General features: G+C 39.0%; 1 protein-coding gene across 5 annotated transcripts in view; it reads left to right on the forward strand.

Annotated features, from left to right (window-relative positions):
• Nucleotides 1-12,698, forward strand: part of SCYL3 (SCY1 like pseudokinase 3) — a 445,770-nt gene that overhangs the window by 204,942 nt on the left and 228,130 nt on the right. For all 5 annotated transcript variants that reach the window (XM_044301161.1, XM_044301165.1, XM_044301163.1 and 2 more), the window contains 3 exons: nt 1,306-1,445; nt 1,917-2,104; nt 7,105-7,276. In XM_044301161.1, coding sequence (XP_044157096.1) covers nt 1,306-1,445; nt 1,917-2,104; nt 7,105-7,276 — 500 coding nt within the window. The remainder of the gene's footprint in view (nt 1-1,305; nt 1,446-1,916; nt 2,105-7,104; nt 7,277-12,698) is intronic.

Raw genomic sequence — 12,698 nt, forward strand, 5'->3', positions numbered from 1 at the left:
CCAGCAAGGTGGAGGTGGAGTACTGGTTTGGGCTGGTATCATCAAAGATGAGCTTGTGGGGCCTTTTCGGGTTGAGGATGGAGTCAAGCTCAACTCCCAGTCCTACTGCCAGTTTCTGGAAGACACCTTCTTCAAGCAGTGGTACAGGAAGAAGTCTGCATCCTTCAAGAAAAACATGATTTTCATGCAGGACAATGCTCTATCACACGCGTCCAAGTACTCCACATTGTGGCTGGCAAGAAAGGGTATAAAAGAAGAAAATCTAATGACATGGCCTCCTTGTTCACCTGATCTGAACCCCATTGAGAACCTGTGGTCCATCATCAAATGTGAGATTTACAAGGAGGGAAAACAGTACACCTCTCTGAACAGTGTCTGGGAGGCTGTGGTTGCTGCTGCACGCAATGTTGATGGTGAACAGATCAAAACACTGACAGAATCCATGGATGGCAGGCTTTTGAGTGTCCTTGCAAAGAAAGGTGGCTATATTGGTCACTGATTTGTTTTTGTTTTGTTTTTGAATGTCAGAAATGTATATTTGTGAATGTTGAGATGTTATATTGGTTTCACTGGTAAAAATAAATAATTGAAATGGGTATATATTAGGTTTTTGTTAAGTTGCCTAATAATTATGCACAGTACTAGTCACCTGCACACACAGATATCCCCCTAAAATAGCTAAAACTAAAAACAAACTAAAAACTACTTCCAAAAATATTCAGCTTTGATATTAATGAGTTTTTTGGGTTCATTGAGAACATGGTTGTTGTTCAATATTAAAATTAATCCTCAAAAATACAACTTGCCTAATAATTCTACACTCCCTGTACATTGAGACATGACTCCACAAGTTTCTGGCAGCAATTTTTTGGCTTTATGCTTGGCTGTGATTGTGTGTAATGTACGCATTTGGACAATCTGGGAAGCTTTTACTTTTAGGTTGAAGCTACATGGCCCATGACACACGTCATGCGGCTAAAGATCATAGCAACGTAATGCTACATCTCTTCTGAGCACGGTTGTATTCATTCCTTATTACTTGCAGGTTGCAACAGCATCTCATTTGCTTTCTTTAGATGCAATGTAGCGTTGCATTGTTGTCATCTTTGGCCGCACCATGTGTGCCACATGCCAGAGTCTGTGTGTAGCCTCACAGCCTTACTGACAACTAAAAGATGTAATTACCAAAATATGTTTATTTCCAAAAAGATTTTAAAGAGTTCTTGTTAATGGTCTTTTCTTTTTTTTTAAACACACATTTTTATCAGGGTAAACTGATGCCTTAAAGCTTTTGTTCTTGTCTAGCACTCTATTGGACAGAGTATCTCCTTTGCCAGAAGAGCTCATCTCCTCAAGATTGGTTCCTCTTCTTCTAAATCCGTTTGTATTTGCTGAGCCTATGGCAGTAAAAAGTTTCTTGCCTCATCTTCTCAGGCCTAAAAGAGGTAACTTTTCCAACTTTGTTGTTAGTACATTTTATTTCCCAAATTTGATATGTCATGGATCCACATGTTTATGTAGTTTAATGGAGTAGCTTGTATTCAAGAATTGTCATGTCATTTTTGACATTATTATTATTATTATTATTATTATTATTTTCCAAAGGGGATGAAATCTGTGACCATGTGAACTATCATGCAGATTTCCTATTAACATTAATGGTACAGAGTTTCTGACAAGATTTCACTGTGATTTTTCTCCTGAAATCTACATGAAAATTTCTTCATGTGAACATGCCCTTATTTGGTAAAAAAAGACACTAATGTATGTTGCTGCTTCCTCTGCACCCACAATAGCTACACAACTTGTATTAGTTTATAGTATCCACCAGTGCATAAGTCACAAATGTTGTCATCTATATGCATGCATGTGTACAAAATATTTTATACCTGTTTTCACCTTTCATTTGAATATAGATATTATGGGGAGAAACCGTGAAGGTTGCCTTCTGTCCCCAGCTCTCTTTCAGGCCAAAGTCATCCCAGTATTGATGAAAATGTTTGAGGTACATGAAGAACATGTTCGGGTGGTTTTGCTGACCCATATAGATGCATATGGTGAGCTCTTCACATTAAAAGAACTAAAAGACATTATCCTTCCACAAGTAAGTATGTTATTTATAATGATATCTTCTCTTTAATTATGTTTCATTATTTTATGTAATGTAAGTTTTTTTTGTTGACATTTGTATAACAAATTGGTACTTTATTTTTCCATTTTTAAATTAAAATAATACATTTCTTTTAAATTGTAAAGTTATTACAGACATCTTTAATTCTGTCAGCAGGAAGTGCAGTTGTTGTTTGGAATTCACCATTGTGAACTAAATGTGTGCATGAAATGTATTGAACACTGTTTTTGTTAAAAGGGGTTATCCAGGATTAGTTAAACATGGCTGCTTTCTCCCTAAAACCATACACCTCTGTCCACAGGTTGTGTGCGGTATTGCGGCTCTGCCCCATTGACTCCAACTGAGCTGATCTGCAATACCAGGCACAACCCATTGAGGAGTGTGGTGCTGTTCAGCTGTTTAGGTTAGCTTTTTGCTTCCGCTCTGTACACCATAATATGTAGCTGCCAGCGCCACTGCTGCCCGAAATGGCTGATAGCTAGGGTTGTCAGGTGTCAGACCCCCACCATCTAATATTGATGACCTATTCTAAGGAATGCCTGTCAGCGATGCCTGGGCAAATTGATTAAAGGGAATCTGTCAGCAGATTTGTACTTATGAAACTGGCTGACCTGTTCCATGTGCACTTGGCAGCTGAAGGCATCTGTTTTGGTCCCATGTTCATATGTGCTAAGAATAATTATGTTTTAGTATATGCAAATGAGCCTCTAGGAGAAATGGGGACGTTGCCGTTACACCTAGAGGCTCTGCTCTCTCTACAGTGACCAAACCCTCTGCACTTTTCCATAAGTCAATCATAGTGCAGAGGGTGCTCCAGTTGCAGAAAGAACAGAGCCTCTGGTAGTAATGGCAATGCCACTGTTACTTCTAGAGGTACATTTGCATATATTAAAACTTTTTCTAAGCAGTGCAGGCACAGGTGAACATGGGGCCAACACAGATGCCTTCTTCTGCCAAGTGCACATGCAACAGATCAGCCAGTTGCATAGGTACAAATTTGCTAAAGATGCACTCTAAGTTGGGGAGGTTCACAAAGCAAATACTGCCACAATTTTGTCTATGTGCCCAAAAAATTGTATACATCTTTGCAATACATTTATTATGTATTGAGACACTCATTATTTAACCCTTTCCCTACAGCGCCATACATGTATGGCACAGGAGCAATGGGTCAATATGGTGCCCGCTCGAGCAAGCAGCAGGTGCCATGGTCCGCCGGTCTCCACTGTTTCAAACAGCAGAGACCCGCGGCTAATGACTGTGATCGGCAATAATGCTAATCTCGGTCATTAAAGCCTTTAGATGCCGTGATCACAAAAATCTAGGACCTCTTACCGTCATCCTCTGCGGCCAATGAGGATGCCAGTAATTGTTTTTAATATGCTGAAGAGACCCAGGATATTGGAGCTGCAATTCATATTTTGGCCATTAAATGAGCAATTCTGATCTATAAGAAACATGATGGTACAGAATAAAACAAAAATTGTGAGTCTTGTGGCCTCAAATACGAGCTACAAAACCATTTAAAAAGTATTAAAAAAGTGAAAAAATAAAAAAAATCTAAAAATGTAAATAACTCCCCCATCTGTGGAATAAATAAAGACATAAATAACAAAAAATATAAACATCATAGGCTTTACCACATCCGAAAGTGCCCGTAACAGAAAAAAGGGGCAAAATGGCCGATTCGCCATCTCCCCCCCCCCACCCCCCCCTTCTCTTAAAAAAATAAAAGTTGTAGATTGTCCTGCAAAAACTGAGCCCCCACACAGCTCAGTAGACATAACTATAAAAAAAAGTTATGGGGGTCATAATATTCTAATCTATTTTTACACTATTTAGACATAAAAATCCTATACATATGGGGTATTGTTGTAATCGTACTGACCCAGAGAATGAAGGGCACAGGTCAGTTTTGCTGCAAAGGGAACATCGTAGGGACAAAACAAAACCCATAAAACAGTGGAGGAATTGCTTTTTTTGAAATTTTGTTTCCACTTCCTACTGCATTGTATGCCATATTAAATGGTGGCATTAGAAAGTACAACTTGTACCGCAAAAAATAAACCCTCGTGGATATGTGAATGGAAAAATAAAAAAGGGAAGAAAAATGAAAACGCAAAAACTGAAAAACAAGATTTTTTATTTATTTTCAAAAATGTTTTTACTGTGTAAAACTCAAAAAAAAAAATATACATATTCGGTATTGCCGTGCCCCTAACAATCTGCTCTATAAAACTATCATATGATCTACCCTGTCAGGTGTAAATTGTTAAAAGAAAAACTGTCATTTCACCTTACAAAACGCGTAATATTGAGCGATTAAAAAGTCATATGTACCCCAAAATGGTACAACTGAAAATGCCACCTTATCCTGCAAAAAAATAGCCCTCTCATAAGACAAAAAAAGGCTTTTAGAAAATGGCAATGAAAAAAAATATGTATAAACTTGTGGGGTCATTTATCAAACTGTTGTAAAGTAGAAATGGCTTAGTTGCCCATAGTAACCAGTCAGATTCCACCTTTCATTTGTGACACCTCCTTTGAACAATGAATGGTGTAAAGTAGAACTGGCAATCAGATTCCACCTGTTTGATAACTGCCCCATTGCTGTCTTTCTAATCATACTGACGAGCAGAATTAAGATAACGTCACTTTTCCTGCATGGCATATGCCGCAATAATAAATCACAAAAAGCAATGGCAGAATTGTTTCATTTCTTTATCCTGCTTCCCAAAAAGCAATAAAAACAGTGATCAAATAGTTGTGCCTGTCCAAAAATAGAACCAATGATGATGGCAACTCATCCCACAAAAAATAACTTCTCAGACGGAGAAAAACACACAGTTGTCAGAAAATAGCTGTACTGGTACCCCAGAGACTGTTCAATACTAAAATGGTGTCCGTAAACCAATTAATCTAAATCTACTCTGCAAAAGTCATATGGAGCTCCTTCCCTTCTGAATCCTGAGGTGTGCTCCTACAGCAGTTTATGATGATGAAGATGCTTTTCGCCTAAAGACGCCCTGTAGTGATGAAACATGTTACAGGGCAGCGCGTCTTATCGCTATTAGGGATAGTTGGATAGTTGTGACTCAATACTGGAGAATGTGCCTCATTGTGCACATGCACGGCATTCTTGACAATGTATTTCAAAGCGGCTCTGAGCACTGACCGTTTAGCATCAGAGAGCAGTAGGAAAATAAAAATGAACAATCTGGACTCAATATCAACCGTATCGGGCAGTGTGCCTAGTTTAATCCCTTCTTGATGCAGCAATTGTTTTTGTTTTTACTCATTGACTTCCTGGAGCTATAATGTATTTATTTTTCCTTTCCCAAAGCAGTATTGGGGATTGTTTTTGCGAGACCAGTTCTTTCTAATGACACCATTTAATATTGCATACAATTTATTGGGAAGCTGGAATAAATTTCCAAATTGAGTGGAGTTGGGGAAAAAACACAAGTCTGCCATTGTTTTATGGGTTTCGTATGCAATACAACTGACACTGTGACTTTATTTGATGAGTCAGTATGATTTCATATAAAAAAAATTACTTTGAAACAAAAAAAAATTTTTTCTTTGCATTGCCATATTCTGACCCCCATAACTTTTTTGTTTACATCTACAAAGCTGTATGGAGGCTCATTTTATGCAGAGCAATCTGTTGTGTTTATTGATACCATTTTAGAGTATATGTGACTTTTTGATCACTTTTTTGTTTGATTTTTCTATTTAGATTTTTTGGAAGGTGATAATTATTTTATATTTTAATAGTTCAGGTATTTTGGGACTCTGCAATACTACATAGTAACAGTTTATAAGGCTGAAAAGACATATGTCCATCCAGTTCGGCAAAAAAACAAAAAACTGTGAGGTAGAAGCCAATTTTAATTATTTTAGACAAAAAAATTCCTTCCCGACTCCAATCACGTAATTAAAATAACTCCTTGATCAACTACCCATCTCTTGTAACTAATAATATGTAATATTATTACACTCCAGAAATACATCCAGGTTGAACTCTTTTTTTAGTGAATTCACTATCTCCTCAAGCAGAGAGTTCCATAGTCTCACTGCTCTTACCGCAAAGAATCCTCTTCGATATTTGTGTATAAAACCTTCTTTCCTCCAGACGCAGTGGATGTTCCCTCGTCACAGTCACAGTCCTGGGGATAAATAGATGACTGGAGAGATCTCTGTACTGACCCCTGAAATATTTATATATAGTTATTAGATCGCCCCCTTAGGCTACTTTCACATTAGCGCCTTTTGCGGATCCGTCATGGATCTGCAAAAACACTTCCGTTACCAGAATATAACCGCATGAATCCTTCATGAATGGATCCGTTTGTATTATATCTTATATAGCCAAGACTGATCCGTCATGAACACCATTGAAAGTCAAGGGGGGCGGATCCGTTTTCTATTGTGTCAGAGAAAACAGATCCGTCCCTATTGACTTACATTGTGTGCCAGGATAGAACAGTTTTGCTCTGCACCACATCGCGGACAGAAAAATGCTGCTTGCACAGTACTACATGTGTGGTCTGACTAGTGATTTCTAAAGTTGAAAGAATATGTTATCATCACGGGCATCTATGCCCTTTTTGATGCAACCAATTATCTTATTGGCCTTGTCATCTGCAAAAATTTATATTTTACTGTACAAGCCTTCTACAAGATCATTAATACCAAAGAACTTTTTTTTTTCTTTTTTTAATGTTGAGAGGGTGATTTGAACTTTAACATCTTTTTTATTCTTTTTTGATTTTGTTCCCTTTTTTTTTTTTACATTTATTTTTTAGTCCGCCAATGGGATTTTAACATGTGATTTGTTACATTGCTTCTCTTGTAGCCTGCTATGATTTACCTTTGCATCCTATAAAATATATAAAATATAAAAAGATGTAAACATTCTTTAGCATTTGAAAATAAACCAATAACCAATTTTATGTGTTTGTTTATTTTAGGTTCTTCTTGGTTTACGTGACACAAGTGACTTACTAGTGTCTGTAACCCTTCGTGGCCTGGCAGCTTTGGTGTGTTTACTAGGACCAGAAGTAGTTGTTGGTGGTGGAAGGGTTAAGATTTTCAAAAGTACTACCCCTGGATTTACAAAAATTACAGACACAACTCCTGACGGTAACTATATATGCATTTGTCATGTCGCTAGTCAAAAACCTCTGAAAGACTCTCTAGGCAAAAAATATATTGTGGCATTGTTCCTACAAACCGGATTCCAAAAAAGTTGGGACACTATACAAATCGTGAATAAAAACTGAATTTAATGGTGTGGAGGTGCCAACTTCTAATATTTTATTCAGAATAGAACATAAATCACGGAACAAAAGTTTAAACTGAGAAAATGTACCATTTTAAGGGAAAAATATGTTGAATCAGAATTTCATGGTGTCAACAAATCCCCAAAAAGTTGGGACAAGGCCATTTTCACCACTGTGTGGCATCTCCCCTTCTTCTTACAACACTCAACAGACATCTGGGGACCGAGGAGACCAGTTTCTCAAGTTTAGAAATAGGAATGCTCTCTCATTCTTGTCTAATACAGGCCTCTAACTGTTCAATCGTCTTGGGCCTTCTTTGTTGCACCTTCCTCTTTATGATGCGCCAAATGTTCTCTATAGGTGAAAGATCTGGACTGCAGACTGGCCATTTCAGTACCCGGATCCTTCTCCTACGCAGCCATGATGTTGTGATTGATGCAGAATGTGGTCTGGCATTATCTTGTTGAAAAATGCAGGGTCTTCCCTGAAAGAGATGACGTCTGGATGGGAGCATATATTGTTCTTGAACCTGAATATATTTTTCTGCATTGATGGTGCCTTTCCAGACATGCAAGCTGCCCATGCCACACGCACTCATGCAACCCCATACCATCAGAGATGCAGGCTTCTGAACTGAGCGTTGATAACAAGTTGGGTTGTCCTTGTCCTCTTTGGTCCGGATGACATGGCGTCCCAGATTTCCAAAAAGAACTTTGAATCGTGACTCGTCTGACCACAGAACAGTCTTCCATTTTGCCACACTCCATTTTAAATGATCCCTGGCCCAGTGAAATCGCCTGAGCTTGTGAATCTTGCTTAGAAATGGCTTCTTCTTTGCACTGTAGAGTTTCAGCTGGCAACGGCGGATGGCACAGTGGATTGTGTTCACTGACAATGGTGTCTGGAAGTATTCCTAAGCCCATTCTGTGATATCTTTTACGGTAGCATTCCTGTTTGTGGTGCAGTGTCGTTTAAGGTCCCGGAGATCCAGTATGGTTTTACGGCCTTGACCCTTACGCACAGAGATTGTTCCAGATTCTCTGAATCTTCGGATGATGTTATGCACAGTTGATGATGATAGATGCAAAGTCTTTGCAATTTTTTGCTGAGTATCACCTTTCTGATATTGCTCCACTATCTTTCTGCGCAACATTGTGGGAATTGGTGATCCTCTACCCATCTTGGCTTCTGAGAGACACTGCCACTCTGAGAAGCTCTTTTTATACCCAATCATGTTGCCAATTGACCTAATTAGTGTTAATTGGTCTTCCAGCTCTTCGTTATGCTCAAATTTACTTTTTCCAGCCTCTTATTGCTACTTGTCCCAACTTTGGGGGGATTTGTTGACACCGTGAAAATTTGAATCAACGTATTTTTCCTTTAAAATGATACATTTACTAGGATTAAACGTTTGAGCTGTCATCTACGTTCTATTACAAATAAAATATTGACATTTTCCATCTCCACATCATTGCATTCAGTTTTTATTCACAATTTGTTTAGTGTCCTAACTTTTTGGGAATCCGGTTTGTACATTTACAGTGAAATTCTATACATCAATCTTTGGTTGTGCTCTACTCACAGCATGGATCCAAAATACGTATAGCTGAAAAGGGAATGAAAATATCAACAACCGTTTCATGTGAACACATTTCTTCTGGCCTATATTCTCGAGTATGGTGCGGTGTAAAAACATTAAAACTGTATAATAAAATTAACCCCCTTAAAGCAAATTTACATAACAGTATGTCATTAGCATGTATGGGTTAATAGGGGTGGGCTCCCAAGCTGAGACTGCTATATATATGCTGTGGATAACAGCTGTGAAATACGGCTTGACCTCTGGCTGCAATGACCATGTTTTGAAACGATTTGAAGCTTGATCATTTAACCCCTCAGATGCTGGCATTGACACACACGCTCACAAAATATTACTGGGAGTGTTGTTTGAACATTTTGCACCTCTAGTATCCATATATTTTTTGAAAGTATACACCCAGCACATTGTCAAAATTCTACTCGCGCTTTATACACACAGACTAAGGTTGAGCGAATCGAGCTTTGGCTCATACTGTAGATCTGAAGTTGATTGGTTAAAAAACTTCATTTGTAATTCTACATTAGAGGACATCTGTCATCAGATTTGTATGTGTAGGACTAGCTGGCCTATTGAATGTGTGTTTAGCGGCTGGTGGCATCCGTGTTGGTCCCATGCTCATGTGTGCCCTTATTGCTGGGAAAAATGATAATATGAATCCGAAGTCTGGTTCGGGACCGAGATTCCCGGCAGTACCGAAGCAGACTTTGGATTCTTATTTTAAAATGTATTTAACCACTTAAGGACCAGGCCATTTTATGCAAATCTCACATGTCCCCTTATGTGGTAATAACTTTAAAACGCTTTTTACTTATCCAAGCCATTCTGAGATTGTTTTCTCGTCACGTATTGTACTTCATGATAGTGGTAAAATTGAGTCAAAAGATTTAATTTTTATTTATAAAAAAATATAAAACATTTGGAAAAAGTTGCACATATCAATTTCTCTACTTTTATAACAGTAATAACTCTAAAAATAGTATTAACTATACATTCCCCATATGTCTACTTCATGTTTGGATAATTTTATGAATGACATTAAATTTTTTGAGGACGTTAGAAGGCTTAGAAGTTTAGAAGCAAATCTCCAAAACCCACTTTTTAAGGACCAGTTCAGGTCTGAAGTCACGTTGAGGCTTACATAATAGAAATCGCCCAAAAATGACCCCATTATAGAAACTACACCCCTCAAGGTATTCAAAACTGATTTTACAAACTTTGTTAACCCTTTAGGTGTTCCACAAGAATTCATGGAAAATGGAGATTACATTTCAGAATTTCCCTTTTTGGGCAGATTTTCCCTTTTAATCCATTTTTTCCAGTAACAAAGCAAGTGTTAACAGCCAAACACAAGTATCTATTACCCTGATTTTATAGTTTACAGAAACACCCCATATGTGGTCGTAAACTGCTATACGGGCACACGGCAGGGCGCAGAAGGGAAGGAACGCAATATGGTTTTTGGAAGGCAGATTTCACTAGAATAATTTTAAGCTGCCTTGTCACATTTGATGCACCCCTAGAGTAGAAACTCCAAAATAATGACCCCATTTTGGAAACAACGGGATAAGGCTGCTTTCACACTAGTGTTCGGGTGTCCGCTCGTGAGCTCCGTTTGAAGGGGCTCACGAGCGGACCCGAACGCAGCCGTCCAGCCCTGATGCAGTCTGAATGGAGTGGATCCGCTCAGACTGCATCAGTCTGGCGGCGTTCAGCCTCCGCTCCGCTCGCCTCCGCACGGACAGGCGGACAGCTGAACGCTGCTTGCAGCGTTCGGGTGTCTGCCTGGCCGTGCGGAGGCGTGCGGATCCGTCCAGACTTACAATGTAAGTCAATGGGGACGGATCCGTTTGAAGATGCCACAATATGGCTCAATCTTCAAGCGGATCCGTCCCCCATTGACTTTACATTGAAAGTCTGGACGGATCCGTCCGAGGCTATTTTCACACTTAGCTTTTTTTTGCCATTTTAATGCAGACGGATCCGTTCTGAACGGAGCCTCCGTCTGCATTAATATGATCGGATCCGTTCAGAACGGATCTGATCGAACGCTAGTGTGAAAGTAGCCTAAGGTGGCAGTTTTGTTGGTACTATTTTAGGGTACATATGGTTTTTGGTTGCACTATCTTACACTTTTTCTGAGGCAAGGTCACAAAAAATAGCTGTTTTGGCACTATTTAAAATTTTTATTTACAGTGTTTAACAGGTTAGATTACTGATGGGAAAACTACGGCCCAGCGGACCTTTTTATCCGGCCCGCACAGCTGTCCAGAGGCAGCAGAAGTGGAGATGAGTGCCTCCATTGTGGAAGCTCTCATCTCCAGATTTATCTGTATCGCCGTCTTCAGGACAGCGCTACAGATTAATGATGCGGAGGAGCAGGGGAGAGGCGTCTCCCTTGCCTGTTCCTCTGATCGGCTACAGGTCTAGTGTGCCGCCTGAGCCGCACAGAGCGGGACACAGGCCAGAAGTGCCCTGCATCGCATCACTGGCAGCAGCATAAGGTTAGTATATGTGTTTATTGTTTTTGATAAAAGAGGAATAGGAGGCAGCGCCTCATGTGTGGTATAGTGGGATAATTGATAAAAGAGGTAAGTTAAACTCTTACCGGATAGTGTTGTGATGAGTCACAACACCTATATGAAGCTTCTGCTGATTTGCCCGATCAGCATGCGGGGTGCCTGTGCTGCTGCCTAGGTTCCAGCCCCGTGCCTTGGAAGCAATCGTCGGGGAGAGGTATCGTTTGTAGAGAAGAAATAGAATGAACCTTTTAGATGGCGCTGTCAGCAGGAGTCAGAAATAGGTAGGTATTGTTAACACAATACTTTTTTATTTTCAGTCAACGCGTTTCAGGGGCGGAGGGCCCCCTTCATCAGGACAATATACAACATAAAGCTACATTCACATGTGGCAGTTATTTAAACTCAAAAAAGGCGCGTGCGGCCAAGGGGGGTGGAGCAGGGGGAGGGGGAAAGGGCGGGGGTAAGTAAGCATCTTAAGATCGTGGAAAGCTGTCATCTGGTATTCAGTCCCTTGTTAAGTCCCTTACTGATCCCTTTAAAATTATATATAGTGTGGACCTCATTCATTTTAAAGAAGGGGAAATAAATAAGATAAAATGGTTATATATAGGTATAGCTACAGCAGTTGAATTTGGTCATCTTTTTAAAAAGGTTGAGGGATGGATTAGTCTAGTATTAAGACTATAAAAAAAAAAAAAAAAAAAAAAAGGAAAAGGGAGTGTAAAGTATGGTGGCTATTCGTGGTGGGATAATGATAAAAATAGAAAAAATAATAATTGGTGAATGATAAATGATAATGTAAATGCTAATAAAAGGTGCGTGGAATGATATGATATTTGATAGTTATATTGCTAACGGATAAAAGATTTTTTTTTATTTTTTTTTAAATAATAATAAAAATATATAAAATGCAAATATATATATATATATATATGTCTCTGTAGGTAGAATGATAAAATATATATATATATATATGTGTGTATGTGCGCTTACACATACCCACATCTAAACACATGTGTACCCATATATCTCCTCATGCGGGTGCAATTGTAGTTTCTATGCATAGCTAATTTCTAGTGAGGGAGGATAGGGGAAAAAAAAGGGCAACCACAACAGGTTAACATAATTCAGATTAAAGATTGGTGGCTATTGATACAATGTTC

This window comes from Bufo gargarizans, chromosome 7 (genome assembly GCF_014858855.1).
Source record: "Bufo gargarizans isolate SCDJY-AF-19 chromosome 7, ASM1485885v1, whole genome shotgun sequence".
Lineage (NCBI taxonomy): Eukaryota > Metazoa > Chordata > Amphibia > Anura > Bufonidae > Bufo > Bufo gargarizans.